The sequence below is a fragment of the Lethenteron reissneri genome, chromosome 31 (assembly GCF_015708825.2).
Source record: "Lethenteron reissneri isolate LAM-NWPU_2019-01 chromosome 31, ASM1570882v1, whole genome shotgun sequence".
Taxonomy (NCBI): domain Eukaryota; kingdom Metazoa; phylum Chordata; class Hyperoartia; order Petromyzontiformes; family Petromyzontidae; genus Lethenteron; species Lethenteron reissneri.
This window is the reverse complement of record NC_083809.1, coordinates 7,552,043-7,573,449: the sequence shown is the minus strand read 5'-3', so window position 1 is coordinate 7,573,449 and position 21,407 is coordinate 7,552,043. Positions and strand designations below refer to the sequence as shown.

Below are 21,407 nucleotides of genomic sequence, written 5' to 3'. Positions count from 1 at the left end.
ATATATCATATGCAAGATATCCCATGTGTGATACCCTACGTGTGATATCCATGCGTAAGACATCCCATGCATAAGACACCCCAAGTCTACACTAATCCATGCATGTGACATCCCGTGTGCAAGACATCCCATGCACGACACCCCAAGTCTACGCTAATCCATGCGTGTGACATCACGTGTGTATGACATCCCGTGAGCGATGATATCCGCAGTCACTCACTGAAGCAGGAGCGTCGAGGGCTGCCCGTGGCTCCGGTACTCAGCAGGTTCCCCCCTCTCTGCACCAACTCAAGCTCCAGGTTCACCCTGCACAGACAAGAGACAAACAGTGGCTGTCAGCGGGTGCCGTGCCTCAGCAGCTGCTCGCTAACAGCACTTGCCCCTGAGAGTCGAAGATGCTAAATCGAAAGATATTTGTCACTTGATTCTTTTCCGTGTGCATGTGCGTGTAAAATGTGCGTGTGTTTGTATGCGCAAGGACGAGTGTGTACATGTGGGGAGCGTTGGTGCAGTGGTTAGTGCTGCGCTATGGACCCAGCCAACAGAGTTCGATTCCAATGCATAAGCAATATTAGTGGCGAATATCTGAACCAGTCCTGAGCTTCCCCTAGGTCGACTCAGCCTCTAATGAGTACCTGGTGCGATGTGTAAACATTGCCATTTGGTAGACTAAGGCGGTTGGGCGTGGTGTTGGCCGCACCACCCCTTCATGTGCCATATCATCTTTTACAGGTGCTCGCTAACAGCACTTGCCCCAAAAGTCGGTTGAGGCTATATGGAGGATATTTGTCTTTGTGTGTAAATGGTGTGTACCTATGAACAGTTGGTGCATCTGGCGATCATCTCAGCGAGTTAAAACACAACACTTGGGTTAGTATTCTTAGATCTTTCGGTAAAGTCACGTTGAAAAGAAATAATAAAATAATAAAAATAAAACAATAAAATTCTCACGACGTTTCGGTCACAACCCAAGCAGCCGTCCTCAGGTGAAGAACAGAGCTGTCGGAAAGACAGCGTCCTAATGAACACTGCTCAGCTTGGCAGCATATTTTAGCTGGGTGGGAGGAGCAGAGCGCCTTGACAAAGGAGTTTACATATCAACAGAGGAATTCAGCATATTGGCGCTAAAGAACTGCTTCTACCCTACTACTGGTCCCATTGTGACCTCCTGCCAGTGGGCCTTCAACACTTCACGTGACCTTAAAGTGCACCTAGCCTGGCACACGCGCTGTGCTGGCAGTCGCCGTTGCTTCGTGGTGAATGATGGCTGTTGTTGTAAGGTGTGCACATGCAGCACAGCTCATTCACACAGCTGCGCACAAGTAACGTGCGGAAGGCGGGATACACAGCAGAAGAGCAGAACCAGCCCTTGAAAACAATAATCACAATTATATAAACACCTCTTTTGAGACCCAAACATCGCACACCTCCTGGTTTTGACATTGCTCCTCGAAGACACCGGTGGTGTAACCATCAACCGCATCAGAACATCACCAGGCTGTTGCGTACAACTCCTTCATCACTGAATATAAAATTAAAGACAAGAGATTGTGGCAATGCAACCCAAACTACGGACCGTATAGTAAACTCATATAGACATGGCAATAGAGGGACTCAAGAGATACATAGAGATCCATAGAGACACACAGAGACCTATAGAGTAGCGCGATTGTGGCCATGCAACCCAAACTATGGCGAGTAAACGTAACCAAATCACTGTCTGTAGAGCTGACGTTAAGGAAAAAAACGCCACTTTTTTAAAATTTTCTTGCTGTGGATTTCACACCCTGATGATGATTGCTTGTGTTGCAGTCGAAACGTCGTGAGAATTTTATTGTTTTATATTTTTATTATTTCCCTTCTAAGTGACTTTACCGAAAGAACATGAATCTCTGCAGTCACGAAAGCTTTAAATCAAAACGTAACCAATGTAGTCTGGTCTCCTTCAATGGAGGAGAAGTAGTAGCACAACTCCACAAACTCTCCCGTGAAGCCCTCTCGTCACGTCCAGCAGACCTGGACATTGGCACTTAGCACCTCAACATATTGCTGCCGCCATACGCAAGAATGGAATCGCAATTACACCGGGTGAGCTTGGTGAGGTGGGGGAGGGAAGAGGAGGGGAAGGAAGGAAGGGGAGGGGTGGCGAAACCAACCACAGGGCCCTCTAGCTCTCAGAAGGCTACGGGCGATTGAGTGAGCAAGGTAGCAAGGTAAGCGGGGTCATGGAGACAAGGAGTTTTGATGAAACAACATTCACCCCCACAAAACAAAACGCAACGGCATGGGACTGTGTGGGCCAACGCTCTCACAATCCCCCCACAGGTTGTTCCATTGCATGGCTCTTAGAATCTGCAGCTTTGATGTTGCCATTTAACGCTCGGTAATACGCCGTAAGGTTGGCCCTTTTGAAGGTCGGGGCATTTCGAGCCACGTTCTCTCTCGGCTGCCGAACGAGGGAGTCTCTCCACTGCCGTCGCTGCCACGGTGTTTGAAACGACCTGGTCCACCTCGGGGCTGGTTTCAATCGCTTCGTCTCCGCGGCGGACGTCCTCTTGGGCGTGTTCCCTCACCGGGCTCTCAGGCCTCAGTCCCTTGTTTCTCGTGACCATCGGCCGGCTGCAAGTGACGTGTCCTGCCCCAAGCCCACTCACGGTCGATGTGATTTCTCCAGCCGGCGTATGTTTTCCAATACGCATGAAAACCGCAACATTAATGTTATTGTTCGCACCTTCGATTAGTACGGTTGACTATGTAAGGTGTGAAATAATTTGATACGTACACAAAGTTCAGCCTAAAAAACCGTGACCTAACCTATTCAAGGGATTGCTGAATAGCAATGAATGTGTCTTCGAAAAAAATTAACCCGTAAAAACTACGTTTTTCACTATAAATCCTTTATATGCATGGCATCGGGGCGGCTAGAGTCCTCTCATCCTCTGGCTTGAGATGGCTGCCACCTATGGGTCAGATGATTGTCTGGCAGCATTAAGCAATTGGTAATTAAATATTTAAACAAATTTCCCTAAACCGTGTACAATTTAGGAATTTTTTTCACGAAAATTAATTGTCACGCACAACGAGTCTGTGTGCAAAATGTCAGCTCGATTGGATCACGGGAAGTGGGTTAAAAAACAACCGAAAGATTTGCACGGTCCTAAGCAAGCAAGCGAACTTAATATAAAGGATTTTGAAAAGGGACCCGATGCTTGGCAAGTCGATGGAATTGTGACTTTTTTTTTCTCTCCCAGCGCCAGTAACGTAGTGATGATCTATTGGCCACACAGTGGCCCAGCAGGGAGCAAAATGAGACATTAACCCTGTGGGACACTGCATCCAATAGCCGTGTGTGTGGGTGTGTGGGTATGAGTGGGTTGGTGTGTGGGTTTACCGGCATGTGTGCGCGCGCGTATGTGTGCGTGCAGCGTTGCGCGTGCTGCGTTACGAACCCGGCGACCCAAGTTCAAGTCATGCTCGCGGCCAACAATGGAGATGATAATAGAAACCGGTTTTGGGCCTCCCTTAGGTCGAATCAGCCTCAAATGAGTACCTGGTGAAGTGTGTAAACATTGCCACTCAGGAGACAAATGTGGCCTAGTGTGGGGCTGACCACCTACTCCCTCTTGTAGTGTGCTGGCCCACATAGGTGCTCGCTAACAGGAGTCTGTTGAGGACTCATGAGGGATTTTGTCTTTGTATGTATGTACGCATGTACATAGGAAGAGAACACGTACGAAAATGTATATGCGTTATTTGCTTGTATGCACATGCCGATGTGTGCGTACGCGCATGTTGGTGTGCGTACGCGTGTTTCATTTTGTAGGCAGCTGCATAATAATAGTAATAACAATAAAACAAGAAACGCCGCCTCTCTCGCCTGGAAAAATAATTTGATTCTCAGCATGGGCGGCCCTGCGGCGACGATCGCGAGAGAACGACGACGCTGTAGCTCGGGAAAGACATTCGCCACGCGCGCAAAATGATCACGACGCACAAGTGTGGAGTCAAGACTGTGTGTGTGTGTGCATCGGCATGGTCTGGGATGTATGGGTGTGTGTCTATATGTTGTTGAGTGGGGAAGCGGTAGGGTAGTGGTTAGCGCGCTGTGCTACAAACCTGGCAACCCGAGTTCGATTTATGCTTACAGCCAAAACCAGTGACGGTAATCTGTAACCAGTCCTGGGCCTCCCCTAGGTTGACTCAGCCTCAAATAAGTACCTGGTGCAGTGTGTAAACATTGCCACTCAGGAGACAAAGGTGGCTTAGTGTGGGGCTGACCACCCACTCTCTCTTGTACCGTGTCAGGCCCACATAGGTGCTCGCTAACAGGGCTTGTCACAAAAGTCTGTTGAGGCTTCACGGGGGTCTTTGTCTTTGTTTGTCGATGTGTACCGACAGTAGGGGGCACAGCTGGTGCATCTGCCAGTCATCTCAGTCAGTCAACCCATGGCACCTGGGTCTGTCCCGTGACCCTGTCAGTGAGCCTTCGACACTTCACGTGGCCTCAAAGTGCACTTAGCCTGGCACAAGCGCCAGTGGTGACGTCACCGCCACTTAATGGTGAATAGCTGTTGTTGTCTGTGTGTTGGGAACAGTGGCACATTGGTTAGCGCTACGCACTACAAACACGGCGACCCGAGTTCAAGTCCCACTCGCAGCCAACAACGGTGACAAATATCTGAACCAGTCCTGGTACTTGCCTAGATCGACTCAGCCTCAAATGAGCGCCTGGTGCAGTGTGAACACCAGTATTGAGGAGACCAAGGTGGCCGGGCATGATATTGGCAACCTCCCCCCTTTCCTATTGTGTGCTGTGTCTGCCTTCAAAGGTGCTCGCTAACAGCACTTGCCCCAACAGTCTGTTAAGGCTATACGGGGGATCTTTATATTATGTATATGTCTATTAACTACAGAAGACCTAGCCTTCTACCATTGCACATGAAATCCAAGCGGTAATTTCAATTCAGTCCTTATCAGTTTATCAGTTTTTCAGGCTATTATAAAATTATCCTACAACTTATTTTGGCTGCATAACAATTCTTGGGCATGTGCGTCGCATGCTGAGATTCATTAACGCGAATGCAAGTCATCCCTCCGCCTTCTGTCGTTGCTGGAGGGCAGCTGCCACCAGCTGCCCTCCACCGGCATCGTTCACAAGCAGCCAATCAAAACGCAATCAAACCAAACACGGAGGCCAATCTCAACACGACCGGTACCAGAAGTTGAAAACAACACTGAGCTACAGGCTCTGTTGTACAACGTCAGATCATCTCATTTCCATCCTTCCTGCACACATTTAGTCCCTTATGTCTGGCCACATACAAGCTGCTTGAAGCATAGATCACACACAAAAACACTCATAAACAAAGATCGTCCATTTAGCCTGAGGGATTGCAACAGCAGGCGCTGTTAGGAAGCATCTATTAAAGCCAGCACGTCATACGAGTGCGTGGTAAAACCAGCACCACGTAACGAACAGCTGCCTTTGTCTCCCCAGTGGCAGTGCTAATTCTTCACATACCTCTGAAGGTACCTATTTCAGGGATGTCCAGAGAGAATTCTGATGCCACACGCCATTGATGTTGAGCATCACGCAGAAATCGAACACAGGTCCCTATTATTGTAGAGTAGTATAGGAGCCACACTGCGCCACACCTCCCCACAAACGAAGCAGGCACGCACTTAGAACAAAATGCGGGCGCTACACAAATACACAAGGCAAAGACTCCCTTATAGTGTATGCAGAGTTCTAGGGCAGGTGATGTTGGCTGAGCATCTATGAAGGCTGGCAAGGCACACAAGCGGATGGGTGGCAAACGCCACGCCCGACTGCCAAATAATAAAAATAAGCACGCACATGCAACCACACAAATGCGTGCACATTCATAAACAAACAAACAGGGGCACATGCACAAACACAGGCACGCATAAACGAAACACTGATGCACACATAGCGGCGAATGTAGCTGCCCTACTCGCTGGTGACTGTGTTTATTAGGCAAATCATTTTTTTTAAAATCACATTTATTTCTCTGCAGCCATGGAGAAAATAGAACACGTTTACAAAAAAAAGCAATCTCCAAACACAACGCTTTCGCTTTTTGGAGGAACACACAATCACTCGCGTGAACAAACATTTACGTAACCGCAATGAATTGGGAGTGAGAATAAAGCAGGAAAGGGATTGCGAGTAATTTCCATTAAACGTGTCAACTCGCGGCAATGCACGCAAGGTGAATTGGCAAAGGTTTCATTTTTGATGAATATATGGTAACACGTGGGCGAGAGTATTTGTTTTGCATTGAAGCGCATTTTTGGGTTTTATCGACGATAACAGCAGGCGCTCGAGAGGCAGAAGTAATGTCTGTTTTAGTGCACGGGTCAGAGAGCTGTAACCAGAGGTCGCAAACGGGTTTTGATTCTTTACCCGTACCCGACCTGCACCAGGGTCGCAAACGGGTACCCGTACCCAGCCGTACCCGGCCGGGTACGGGTAGGGTACGGGTATCGGGTACCTGATTGCGACCTCTGGGATGAAGCCATGTTGCAGGCACGGGTGGGTTGATTCTAGGAACTTGAATTGTGAGAAGAGACAAGACGTTGGGAAATGAGTGACAAACAGTTACTCACCAGTGACTCACAGCCTACCCGTACCCGGCCGCACCAGAGTCGCAAACGGGTATCCGTACCCGTACCCGGCCGGGTACGGGTAGCCGGGTATCGGGTAGGGTACGGGTATCGGGTACCCGATTGCGACCTCTGGCTGTAACAAAGCAACGGTGAAACAAGCTTCTGGGCTTCTGGCCTTCGAGTGTAGGCGCACGCGGGGGAATGAGAGGAATTTCCACGGCAGAGTAAGGTAAGAAAGCGGCCTGGACATCTGGAATAAAATGGAGGGAGAGAGGCATCGTGGACTTAACAAGAGGAGGTTTGGACTAAAGGAGTTGCAATGTGTGTGACGCGTAAGCGTTATAGAGGATGGAAGGTTTCAGCGATGGCAACTTAAGTGGCACCAACAGATCTGCCCACAAATGATAGCTCAACGAAATGGCTTATCGTGTGGAAATGTATAGCAGCTAAATACTGCAAAAGCGTGTTTTCTAATTGTGGAGGGAAAAACCGAAGGACCCGGAGAAAAATCCACACGACCATGTGGAGAACGTGCAAACTCGAAATAAACAGGTGTCAGGGTCGGGATCGAACCCACAACCTCCTGTATACCAGGTGAAGTAGTTAACATCTGGCCACAATACCAGCGCACCCCAAATCATCACGGGTTTTATAAACGCGGCTTCGCATAATCGCGACACATTGATTGTAGGGATATTTGAAATTCACAAGGTTGTGTTTTTGATATCTGCGCCCGTAGCACGCGGCCACCCGACAGGAAGTCACGAGGCGTGGGAGCGGCATGGATTGTCGGAGCACGCGAGGGAGTAACCCCCACGCGACCGCCGCTCTCCCGCTCAGTTGGCCTCCGACTGCCGCACCATTTACACGCCAATGCTCTCCTTTAACAATCGCATTTATTGATATTTGCCCTTTTAAATATGTTTACGTTAATCAAAATTAAAGGCAAGTTAAATAACACAATAATAACATAACATCTTCTTGGTTCTTTCGGTAAAGTCACGTAGAAGGGAAGTAATAAAATAATAAAAATAAAACATAATAAAATAAAATAATACTCACGACGTTTCGGCTACAACGCAAGCAGCCGTCTTCAGGTGAAGAATGAGACACTGCCAAGCTAGGAGCTTATATATAAGCTGGGTTGGCAGTGTCTCATTCTTCACCTGAAGACGGCTGCTTGCGTTGTAGCCGAAACGTCGTGAGAATTATTTTATTTTATTATGTTTTATTTTTATTATTTTATTACTTCCCTTCTACGTGACTTTACCGAAAGAACCAAGAAGATGAATCCCTGCAGTCACGAAAGCTTTAAATCGAAAAATAACATAACATATATGTATTCATCCATACATATATACAGTTACAATGTCAAAATGTAATATGTTCATGCCCCGTAACCCTATTTTCCTCGTAAGCTTTGAGTATTAATAGTCGCGGATTTAATATTCGCGCCTTTCTTCAGCAACTTATACCCTGTGAACATTAAGGGGTCACTGTATGGCAGGTGCTAGCGGGCAGTGGCAATGTCCGTGTTAAGGATTATCTCGTGTTATGAAGCCGTAGGGTAAAGATGACAGCTGTAGAAGAACAAATCTTGGGGAAGACGGATGCCAACTTTGCAACAGTCGGTGGGGATCCGGCAGAAGGAAAGAGGCGAAGGCGACGGTGTAGTGGCGTCGACACTACACGTCGCCTGATGCTCATCAAGTGGCGAGGTGAAGAAATGTCCCTTACGGAACTCCCACGGGTGCCAGAGCCCAAATCGACGATGATTACGATGATGTAGACGATGATCATGCTGACAACGATGAAGACAATAATGATGGCAATTATCAATGAAAAGACGAGTCGACTGTGAGCCGAACATGATGACAGGAGCACCACTCTTGACTGGCTGAATGCACGTGGTCTCCACCTGGGTGGGGCAGTAATTTCCCCCCTTCATTGGGCCCTGTCGTGCTGAAATTGGGGGTTGTTGTTTGCGAAGTTGACGTTTTGTACTGGGCTCACGTTGAGTTGTAGCGAAAACAATAAAAACAAATGGACAAATATCCCAATTCAGGACCCTCCTGAAGAAAACGAAAAGTATATTGAGACTCTAGATTTGAAGCTTTCGTGACTGCAAAGATTCATACTCTTAGGTTTTTTTGGTAAAATCACATAGGTAAAAATAAGAAATAAAAATAATAAATAAAAATAATAGAAAGAAAAATATTTTTTAGAATTTTGTATTTTATTATTTATTTTTACTTACGTGACTTTACCGAAAAAACCTAAGAGTATATTGCGACTCGGTGAATATTTTCTTGATATTAAAAATATCCACGTCTTCTGCCACATGTCTGCCTTCTCTTGAGGACGTTGGGGGGAGTCGCGCTGGGGAAGGGAGGGGGTGGGTGGTAGTAACGGCGGTGGTGATCATGAAAGACCCGAGAGAAGGGGAGAAGGTAGGTGCACGAGGGTTGTGTGCGAATGCCACAGCTGTATCTGTGTCTCGCAGAACGGGGTTACAATTAAAAAGCTGTCAAAAGGCCCAGGCTTGCCGGCGTGCTGCTGTGACGTGGCGCGTTAGGGGCTGCCATCTGCCAGCCAGAGATAAGAGAGGTTTCATAATCTGTCTCGGGCTGGTGGGCTCAACGCGTCCCCACCCGCTTGCCCATCCACCCACCCACCCTGCCTGCAAAACCAACCGCTTTTCTCAGCCATGAAACGCAACCCAAATGGAAGCTTTACTGTGCCGCTGGAAGCATGGAGAGGAGTGGATGGGTCTATTTTTGGTTGGATGGGTAGCTGTGTATGCGCGTATAGGCCGATCAATGTCTATTTGTGTATGCATGTATGTGTGTTGTCTGGCATTTGCCAGTCATGTAAGTCAATCCATGGCACCTGGGTCTGTCCCGAGACCTCCTGTCAGCGAGCCTTTGACACTTCACCTGGCCTTAAAGTGCACCTAGCCTGGCAAAAGAGCTGTGGTGACGTCACCGCCAATTAGTCGCGAATGGCGGCTGCTGCTGCTGTTGTATATATTATGTCGGACTTCAAAGGTGCTCGCTAACAGGACCATCCCCAATAGGTTGTATAGGTTACACAGGGGATCTATGTCTTTGCATATGTGCAATGGGGGGTAGTAGTCTAGTTGTTAGAATTAAGCCAAGTGTTATAAAGCAAGCACCTCTAAAGGCCAGTGCAGCATTTTAAGGATTAGAGTGGCCAGCACTATCCCTGGCTACTTTTGTCCCTCCACTACTGATATTTGCACATTAAAGTAGGTCCTCATTTAAGGCCTACAAGTTGGCCTTTAGTCACATCTGCAGAATTACATTTTTGCTACCTGCTGCACTTATTTTAATCTATACATTAATTTCTTGAAATCAAGAGGGAGAGTCATGCTTGAAACACTTCTCTATATGCAGAGTTGGACTAAATTTTTTAAAATTATATTTAGAGTTGGCAAGTTTATTTTTTTGAGCCTCATTTAATTGGAGGGCACTGATTTGGCCTTCCTCTCGAGGCATTACCCCTTCCTCTTCCTGTTTAGACCCTGCCCTTCTTCCTCTTTAGGCCCCGTACCTTCCTCTTTAGGCCCCATCCCCTCCTTTTTAGGCCCCGCCCATTTCTCTTTCGGCCATGCCCGTCCTCCAGGCAAAGGTTCGGGCTTGTTTTGGGTTTGTATTTTTAAAAAGGAGTGCGCCTTCTTTTCCCCGCAAGACTTGGTAACTCTGGGCAAAAGCTAGGTTCATTTGAGTGAGACAGCGTGACGTGGGTGGTGGTGGGGGTTGTGGAAGGTGGGGGGGGGGGGAGTGCGCGCGCAACAGGGAGCAGTAGTGAGCGGCTTTATGACGAAGACCAAAATTCCTCTTAGCGCAATATAATATCGCTTCCTCTTCAGAGAGGCACGCGAAAGATTTAAGATACTAGTGTCCACTGAAGGTATCCATGGCCAGGTATGACAACAAGGCTGTCAGCATTGAAGCGCACTGCATGGGCAACTATGCCACAGCTCCTCACAGTATCCACACACACACATGAAAATACGACAAACCCATACAAACAAGTGCGATTGATACCAACAACCCTTCCTTGGGTCTGCCTCATGACTTCATTTGGACTCGGATCTGCATTTGTCTTTCAAGCTCATATAATTTTCGAGTAAGGTTACACTTCCCAATTTTTTTATGTAGTACCTTTTGCGTCGATTCTGTTCTAGGCAAAGTCTAACTACACTATTACGTAACGAATGTGGAACCGCACAATTCAGTTGAGGCTGCCTGATAATAGCTGCAGGTTTCACCCAAAGGCTCTTCAAAACAAGAGATTCCAAAGAACACAGGATGAGATGTTACTATCCTTTGTGCAAGCACTTCCAAGAGTTCATGAACAGTGAGCCTGGTGAAATTTGGGGAGCGCATCGTCAGTAGTGACCCTTTGGTTCCTAGGGTGTTTCGGCCTTTCATACTATACACCCTCCCCAAAGGCGGCCAGCGACAGGGTGATCAATCCTACGCTTGCGTCCCATTCCCAATTAGTCATAGGAGTTGCCTTGTTGTTGGTAGCCAACATCCCATGGGACTATGCATGGCAGGGGCGTCCTCCTCCCTGAGTCAAGCATTGTTGACTGCATACCTCCTGGCCCTCTCACTTTGGGGCCCAGCTGGGGTCTTTCCTCTTCATCCAGAGCCACTGACTGCTGCCTTCTGCCGCCTCCGATACAGCTTTGATTGCCGAACGCTGGCTCTGGCCCTTAATTCCCAGGTCTCTAAGCAGTCTGGTTGTAGATGTTGCCACAAAACCTCTGCAGCCCACCTCCACTGGTCGGACTTCTGTGTTCCAGCCATGATGCCGTGCTTCGGCAGCTAGATCGGCATAGCGCCGATGTTTTCGCTCATAAGCCTCATCTACTGAGTCCTCCCAGGGTACTGTGAGGTCAATGATGAAGACCTTCTTGAGCGAACGGGACCATAGCACCATGTCAGGTCTTAGGGTGGTGGTTGCGATCTCCGGAGGAAACACAAGTTGCCGGCCAATGTCAGCTAGCATTTTAGAGATCACAGCACAAGACAGAAATCGCTTGAAACACCTATCCAAGCGAACTCATCTCCCCGCTCACACGACTGTGGGGCATGCGCTTATCGCTGTCCACGACCGTGCTGAACCAGACGTGGAAATTACACATTTAAATTGCAAGGGCTGGTTAGTCCGAAGGACAACGGATAATGACTTTCTCTAATGTGGAAGCCATTTTATTGACCCCAAACCAGGATTTGAACTCATGTTTTCCTTCTGCGAGCCCAGCGGTTGAGCGTGAACAACGGTGGCAGCCTCGCTTTGATTCCACACAGGCAATGCTCCCTAGAATATTGTGCTATTCTACATGTGCGCAGGCACGCGCTCGCTCGTACATGCGCGCATCAGGGATTTGTCCATAATACACATGCAGCATACAAAGCCGCACAAAGGACAACACAAACAGCCCCTTGTTATCCCGGGTAACCTGTTGGGCTGAGCAGCGTTATCGAGCGTCTATTGTGCCCGGCTTGGCATTACAGAGTGGTCTGCTCAGCGCCACCTGGCTGCACATTTGGCCACGTTCATCTCAAGCTCAGTGTTGCTTATGTTAATGACCACTACACCACAACCACTGGTCACCAGACCAAGAGCACTCATTATTTGAGGCAGAGTTATCCTAGAAGCGGCTCAACCTCTATTCGGGAACAGATTGGTATTGTGGTGGGTGTTGGGAGTATAAGTCTGTGCTAAAGATGCTAGAGAAGGACACGGTGAGTGACTTGAGATTTGGAGTGGAACACAATACGTGAAAATACGAACACATGACCAGGAAGAGGATGTCGCTATAATAATAAGTTAGAACATTTGATAATCGTAGCATTCTTCTAGCACAGGGCTAACACGAAGGCGCTGTTTCACAGACGAATATAATCTACCAGTAAGGGAGCAATGTTGCCATCCTAATTGAGTAATTTGCAGGTATTTTTTTAATTTGGACCATGATGTGGGCACACAACAGCCTACTCGTCAAGAATCACGCCAGATTCCAAAAAACTAAGTTTACCCGTATAGCCTTTTTACAGACTGTTGGGGACGGTGCTGTAAATGAGCACCTATAAAGGTCAGCACAAGGCACATGAGGGAGTGGGTGGCCAGCATCACACCCAACTGCCTTCGTCTCCCCAGTGCTCATGTTTGCACGCCCAACTAGGCACTAATTTAAAGCTGAGCTGATCTAGGGGGATGCCCAGGACCGGTTCAGTTATTTGTCAATAATTGGTCCGTGAGTGGGAATCAAACTCAGGCCGCTGGGTTTGTAGCGCAGTGCACTAACCCTTATACTACTCGCTCCCCACTTTGGCAGATGCACACACACGCACGCGCAAGCAACTCGTACCTTGCAATGGAGTGAAGGAACAGGAAGTCGTTGTCGGGGGAGCTGGGAATTTTGCTGAACTCCGTGAACCTTTTTGGCGTTGCAATCTTGATGCCCTTGAGAATGGTCTCCATCTCTTTGGTTAGGTTGCTGGTGGTCTGCAATGCAAGGTCGAGAGAAAGCGCATCCTGTTTTTTATAACAAAGTAATTTGTGAAAGGTAAAAGTGCAGCCCTGCGGTTGCCGGCTCACGCCACTGCTGGCTGAACAGCCTCCACTCGAGGCAGCTCTAGAGAGCCGATCTTGAGTCGAATTTGCCCTCTTCATCCACACTGGCCAGACATCTTGAAAGAGCATCATGGGACCTCCTTTGCCAGTACCAAAATATGAGAATAGGTTTTTTCCCTTTTTTCTGGCAACAAAACAGGTGTTAAGTTGTTAAAACACCAAACTGAAACCTTTAACAAGGAATCATGTCTGCATTGACCACAATGCTTGTGGTCAGAATGCAAACAAAAAACATACTCTGATAATATATGCATTGTCTTTTAAACCGATTGGTCCACACCAGAGACAGCTTTCTTTTGAGCCTCGTCTCGAACGGTGTTAGATCAGAGGACGCCAAAAGGCATCCTCTTGGTCTAACGTCCTCTGGTCTAACACCGTTTGAGACGATTCTGATTCTGTTCACCATCGCAGCCTGAATAGGCACTCATTAACAGCACTCACCCCAACAGTCTACATTGTCCTTTCAGGGAAACCTTTGTTTCTGAGGCTGACATTCTGGGTTTGAACCATGGTACTGGGTGCCTCTCAATAGGTTAATGTCCGTGTCAAACCACGAATCAAACACCTCTGAGGTTATGGGTTTGAGCCCTAAGGCAGGGTGTTTCTCAGGGGGCTGACGCCTGACTCAAGCCTTGAAGTCAAAACCTTGAGAGGTCCTGGGTTCAAGCCCTGGGGCTGAACATTTGTCGTGAGAATCAATCGGCTTATGTAGTCCAATAAAATGACAATTTTAAAATGTCACCTCTCTTCAGGGTCAAACAAACGGTGACAGCACGGGAGCTTCCTAAATGGCACGATTCAAACCGAGTTATCGATGGCAGAGAATTTTGTGCTTTTGACGCATTTTGGCTGATTGTGGACAGTCAATACGTGATGCTGGTCATGTCGCCACATCACAGAGGTGAAATGTTAACTACCTCACTTGGTATGCAGGAGGTCGTGGGTTTGATCCCGACCCTGATGCCTATATATTTGGAGTTTGTGTGTTCTCCCTGTGGTCGTGTGGATTTGTCTCCGGGTCCTCCGATTTCTCCCTCCACTTTCCACATGATAAGCCATGTCGTTGAGCTATCATTTGTGGCCAGATCGCTTCTGAAAAACAACTATATAGCTCGGTGGGCATTATCTGATAGCATTAAAATAGTTTAGTTTACATCGTGTGCTGTGCTGGCTTTATTGGCGGCTGTTGAAAGTGCCTTCAGCAAGAGTGCACGAGGCCGAGTGCGAGACCACTATGGCCGTGTTGTATGGTAGGCAGTGCCAGCGCAGCGTTCAGTAGACTGCGCCACAAATCCCGCGACCAGAGATCGATTCCCGCTCACAGCCAACATCGGTGACAGATATCTGAACTGGTCATGGACCTCCATCCTATGTCGACTCAGCCTTAAATGAGTACCTAGCCGGGCGCGGTGCTGGCCAGCCACCCCCTCGTGTGCCATTCCGGCTTTCATAGGTGCTGGACATGGGGCATTTAGCTGCTGAACATATTGCTGCCATCATATGCGAGAATTGAATAGAGGTTAACAAAAGCTCAACTCTCGCGTCAGCTGCTATTTAAGAAATAGATGACGCGACAAGTTACGCAAGCAGTTAAGCGATTTTTAGTGGTGGGCAAAATTATCACATCAGCTAAAAATAGCGCAAAGGCAGGAGGAAATGTGTTTCAAAAGGGTAAAGTTTTATTTTGTCGGGGCGGACAGGTTTGCGGGTTTCCCCGCTGGGATGTGGCTACTGCCCAGGCACGTCAAGCAAAACCCCGCTATTTTCATCGCTTCAATTTGTCATTTTAATTTGTTTGCCCTTTAAAGCCCCCTTGGGGTGGGACCCTCTATAATGTTCCTAAACGTGTGCTATTACTCAGGGGGAGGGTGCGGACGGCAGGCGGTCGGGGGCTGTGGCAGCGGCGGTGGTTATTCGTAGGCGAAAGAGGTGAGTGTGTACACGAGCGGGTAAAGGTGCGGATGAGAGAGCAAGCGTGCGAGTGGGGGTGCGATTGAGTGAATGACTGAATCAATGAGTTTGTGTGTGAATTAACTGACGAACGTGTGAACGAGCAAATTAATAGGAGAACAAGTACGTCAGTGAGCGAGTGTGCAAATGAAAGAATGAGTGAGATGTGAACGAGTGAGTGAATAAGACAGCGAGTCAGTGCGCCAGTGAGTGAGTGTCCGAGTTCATGTGTGAGTGACGCAAGAGGGAGAGTGCATTGGTGAGAGAAAAGTGCGGAAGACTGCGTCTGCAGATGAGTGTGCACGTAAGCGAGCGTGTGGCTTCGTGAACGACCGAAAGGGTGTGGCAACGAATGATCGCGTGAACGCACAAGTACATAAATGAGCGTGTGAATGAATGAGCACTTCGACAAGTACACGATCCAACGAGCGAGCGAGCGAGCGCGTTATTGCGTGAGCGTGCCAAAGAGCAAGTGTAACAGCGAGGGTGTGAATGGGCATCAGTGGAGGTGCTATCGAGCGTGCAGCCAACAGCACTGAGGGCCCAACGGGCCAGCAGAGCCCAGCCATCAGGCTACAAAGCCGGGGGGGGGAGGTATTGGAGGCGGGGGGGGTGTGGGAGAATTTCATTCCTCGCCACCAGGGCCCATGCCAACCACATTAGGCCATTGATGGCCAAGTAAATCACCAAACATCGCAATTGATAGTGTAACAAATGAGTAATGAATGAGCGCATGCATCGTCATTGCTAGAATGCAAACACATACTACGAATAACATAGAGGAGGAATAATAGAAGGAAAAATAAAAACGTTCACAGCTGTGACTCGCCAGGATTCAGCGTAAATGCTCAACACTCGGAGGCAAACGAAGACAACTCAAAAATAATGATTACCCGTGGCAGATCTGTCCCAAGTTGGTCTGCACTCCTGCAAAGGAGCTTTGAAAAGGAATGTCTAAAAGTAATTCATGGAATGAGTCATTCTAATAACACTCCATGTCATTTCCTTCTCAAATAAGCATTGAAGCGGTGCTCATCTTCTGAGCCAGTGGTGGAAAATCCACATTGCTAAAGCGGGGACGAGTCGATCCAAAAGTGCAACTACTGTTGAGTTCCCCACAACGTGGTATCCAATTTTATCGACCCCAGAAAGGTGATGGGCTGTTTCAACCCCCAATCAGGATTTGAACTTGTGACCTTCCAATTGTGAGCCGCTCACTCTGCCTCTGAATCACCTGACCGGGTCATCATAATACTTAAATTGACTGTTCAAACACTAGTCAATGAAAGTACAGTCTAATTGCATCATTGCTCAAAATGACAAGACAGAAGCTCTCAAACCTATTGGCAGCCCTGAGCCAATGGTAGAAATTCCACATTCTTATGACCAAGTACAATATGTACACAGCACTGCTAATTAAGAGTACCTGACTAGAATTTGCATGGTCATATCAGCTTAAGCATATTTTTTTTGCCAAGATGTTATTTAAAAGCCTTGTGAAATGCAATCAATTCAAAATGCATTTACTAATTCAGGAACATTGCTGGCCAAACACTGCTAATTTATTTCTGCCTTTCAAGAGAATACTTCTTTTTTTAAACCATTCTAGCAATTTCCAATTTATTTTTACATTGTTCAAATTTATAAATCAATTTAAAAAGCACTTAAGAGGAAAAAAGAAGTGCAGGCCAAACTGCAATCATTATTCTTATTATAATGTATCAGAGGCGTGATAAACTATTTATAATATAAAATGTAAACTTTTAAACCATTTCAATTCCACATTACTACAAGGAAAACTAAAAAAATATCATTATAATTCGACAAATTCTCTGTCTGATCCAAAAGAAAACGTAAATTACAATCGTGAACCTATTTCAAGTAAAGTTAAAGTGTCTACCCCTTCTCAAGCAGGTGTGAGCTACCACTCATATCATTCTGCCAGCCATGAGCAGTTGTGGAAAATCCACATCGCCAGATTGGGGACCCAAATATGCAAAAGTACTAGTCATTTTATCAATCTAGGAGGAATAACTGATGATGCCCATTCTCTTCCTCTTCCCTCCCCCACCCCTCCATTCTGTCCCTCCCCTCCCCTTTCCTCACCTCTACTCACCCTCTATCGTGGTCACCCATTCCTCATCCCTTGCACGTGCCTGCCATCTAAATCATTTATTTGTAACGTGTTTTTATTATTATGTTAAGCGCCTTACCCAAAGGCACTCTATGAATATAATATAAGACGAGATTATCACTTGAAGTGACTCCCGATCAGGATTCGAACTCATAACTTTCCGATTGTGAGTGCAGTCCTCTAAAAAACACTCAGCATAACAACCTGAGCATTGCATTTGTTATCAGATATTTCGGTGACTATTAATTATGACCCTCAAGATGCAATGAGGCTTTCAAAAAAAACCCAGAGAATTATTACGATGTTATGGTCAGCTACAGAAACCCATTTGACCTTACAAGGTTGCTGGGCAGAATAATGATGATAATAACAACCCCATCATACGCGGCTGCACACAAACATGCACGCAATTACGACGAGCACGCAAGTCATTGCCAGGCGATTGTTTTTATAATTCATGAGATTATTTCTATTCACATACGAGACAGTTTAAATAGAGTCGTTTAAAGAGAGAGAGAGGGAGGGAGAGGAGATGATCACACAGAGAGTACATGTGGAGGTAGACAAAGATAGAGAGACAAAGACCTAGCGAGAAAGGGAAGCGGATCAAGACACAGGAACGGTGGTAATGAGACGCAGAGACAGAGGAATAGTCAGACAGAAATCACATGAATGAGATGGAGAAGTGCAAAGATACACAGACATGAAGACAGAGAGATTACGGGCACAAATAAAGACGGACCAAGGGACACAAAGAGACTGCGATAGACAAAGGTCTATAGAGACAAAGACATAGATACCCACAAAGATGGTTACAGAGTACAGAGAGTAACAGACAATAAGAAATGAAAATACAGACGAAATCAAATAGATTTTTCAATGCAGGGAGTTAGCCACAAAAACACACATAGACACAGAGAGGCAGAAAGAGACAGACAAAAATAGAAATATGGAGACACAGGCAAAGATGGACAGACGCTCAGACGCAGAACACACAGATGAGGATGGCAGACGTGGACTGAAGGATTCATCCTAAGGAGAAAGAGAGAGGGACTGGGTGGAAAGAGGCAAACGTCCATCAAGCTCACGAGGGACCACGCTATTGCTGAGCAAATTGCATAATTACCAAACCATTTGCTGACAAAATTGTGATGGTGATGGCGCGTGCCCTGCGGCTACAGAACCCAGCAGCACCGACAATTACAGGGACGTCCCTCCCACCATGAGCCGTGTGGCAGAGGAGACGTCTGCTCTTTTAACGTGAGCGGGGGGTCACTGGAGGGTGGTCGGACGCTCACGTGGGGCCAGCGTCCGAGTTGGAAATCAGCTGGCGGCCCGGGTCAGAATCCCTGGCTCTCACGAGAGGTAAAGGTGCAGCCCTGCAAATGCTTGCTCGTAAAGCTGCCGGCAAGAGAGGCCTCGATAACAGCAAGCTCTAAGAGGTCTCTCTCTAATGGAAACCTCAGGTGCGCCTTTTGGCGTCATCTGGTCCAACCCATGTGAGACTAGGCTCTAAGGAAAGCTGTCTCGGGTGTGGACCAATCAACTTCAAGGACAGTGCACATTATCAGAGTTATGTTCTTTTGTTTGTATTATGACTGCAGGTATTGCGGTCTATGCAAACATGACTCCTTGTAAAAAGGTGTCAGTTTTGTTGCCAGATAGAAGGGTAAAAAACCAATTATCAGGTCTCTCTCTCTCGAGGTTATATGGCCTACTCCTTTCAGGACGACCACACGTTCGGGTAGAGGTGGGAGTACCCACTACTCCAAGTGACGTGCTGGTCGACTAAATATGGCACACCCATTGACACTGCTGGGTCGACACCGGCGGAGGGATTTTTTAAACTTTCACATTGTTTCAACTACAGTGCCAAGAGATCCAACCTACTACCTCCTCTGGATTGCAAGTCCAGTGTGCCAAACATTGCACGACTAATTTGCGCGCCGTGCCGGCCCTCATAGGTTTCTCGCTAACAGCACTTGCCCCAACAGTCTGTTAAGGCTATTCGGGAAGGGGGGGGGTTCATCTTCTTGGTTCTTTCGGTAAAGTCACGTAGAAGGAAAATAATAAAATAATAAAAATAAAACATAATAAAATAAATCTCACGACGTTTCGGCCCCAACTACTTGACAGACCTGTTCTCCACCTGAGGACGGCTGCTTGCGTTGTGGCCGAAACGTCGTGAGAATTATTTAATTATGTTTTATTATTTTATTATTTTCCTTCTACGTGCCTTTCCCGAAAGAACCAAGAAGATGAATCCCTGCAATCACGAAAGCTTTAAATCGAAATTTAAGGGGGGGGGGGGGGGGGTGTTTGTTGTGGCTTTTGGAAAGTACCGCACGGTGACATGGTGGGCGCCAAGCGGATTGAAGGCTCCCGAACACCCCGAGTAAGGAAGCTGGGATTCTCACCCAGGAAGGCAGCGGCGGCGCTGGCTCGGTGGCTCCGAGCTCGCCACCGTCACCCCGAGCCACCCAACTGCCCCCTATTTAGTTGATTATTTTTAGCTTCTTATAGAAGGAACGCAGGGTGCAGGTCGCGCTGAGCCTCCGCACAGTCGAGTCAGGGACCCCTGCCGCATTAAATCCCTTCAGGCGTTCAGGGCGAGATTGCACATTAACACCGTGTGACCGGCCAGCGGAAAGCGTTCGTTTGTGTTGACAGGTTAAATTCTCTGAAATAGCATTCGGTTTTAAATAGCTCTGTTATTAGCCTGCTGTTATTAGCCTATGAGAGCTTCGGAGTTTAAAGTCCACAGACCTCCATCAACAGTGACTGGTCTCTTCTGTTAGTCACTCGTCTAAGGAGCCCATAACAACAATGGTCTCTGTCTGTTATTGTCTAAAGAGTCCCACCATCGGTAACTGGACTGATGTTCAAGACGTTTTTTAAAGGGCCAATCAGAGAACTTCTCTGTCAGCTGGTTATCTGACAAATTAATATTGATCTGCTGTGCCTTTCAATGTAAAAAGACAGCAACAGAGGTCAGTATGTGAGTTGGGTTTTTGAAGACCCTGTCGGGGACTGGGCCTGTCTTATCTGTCAGTCTACATTGTAGAGACAAGAAAACAGGCTGGTTTGTCTACCAGTCTCAAATCCAATATAGATGGACTAGTCTGTGTAATGGACATCTGTGAAAAAGAGCTTACTAGGTCATCAGGATTCCTCCTGGATAAATACAGATTCCAATTCTGATTATTATTCACAGATCCACATCATAGTCCAGATACCCCATTCTGCCAGTCTACCATCAAAAGCTGCAAAGCAGTTGAGCGCCACGGTCGGGAGTCTAGCGTGGTTTGCTGGGATCGTAGGCCTAGGGCAGTGTGGGTGGAATTGCGTCCGGCATGTGACAGACACACACGCGATACAGACGCTCGTGTGCACACACACATGCACGCACGCGATACAGAAGGGCATACGCGCACACACGCGCGGGACACAGACGCGTGTGTGCAAACCCACACACATGCGCGCATGTGCCCCCCCACCCAACCGCCCCCCCCCCCCCCCCCACCGAGACCTCCTCACCCCGAATATGTGCACTGACCGACACAAAAACCACAAGCAGCTTGCAAAAGGGCAAGATGTTAATATACGCAAGCAACCACGTTCAGAATATCAACAGAGCTGTTATTTCTCTAGGCTTAATTTACTTTCAGTGTAGTGGCCGACGGATTTCAAAATGCATTAAATTCACAGGTGGCCTGGTGGCTCGGGGTGGTGGCAGTGGAGCGAGAACTGGGCTTGTGCTACAGTCACAGAGCCAGCACAACTGAGAAACCTGGGTTTGAAGCCAGGGCACTGACAAGAAGACATTAAAACAATTCAGACGAAAAATATTAGGGCTCATGGAATCATCGTAGTAGTAGTCGTAATAATAGTAATCTCTTGCATTTCTATGGTGCTTTATTAACCCTTTCCAATTGTGATGGTATGTGTGTACATGTACGTCATCAGAAGGAAAATTGAAGAAAAACTAAAAGAAAATAACTTTATCCACAAGGCCATGCGG

At 47.4% G+C, this 21,407-nt stretch overlaps 1 protein-coding gene across 7 annotated transcripts in view; it reads right to left on the bottom strand.

The window, feature by feature from the left end:
* UBR3 (ubiquitin protein ligase E3 component n-recognin 3) overlaps positions 1-21,407 on the bottom strand; it is a 153,815-nt gene that overhangs the window by 28,373 nt on the left and 104,035 nt on the right. For all 7 annotated transcript variants that reach the window (XM_061563457.1, XM_061563460.1, XM_061563458.1 and 4 more), the window contains exons 30-31: positions 13,037-13,173; positions 221-306 (exon numbers count right to left, since the gene is read on the bottom strand). In XM_061563457.1, the coding sequence (XP_061419441.1) occupies positions 221-306; positions 13,037-13,173 (223 nt within the window). The remainder of the gene's footprint in view (positions 1-220; positions 307-13,036; positions 13,174-21,407) is intronic.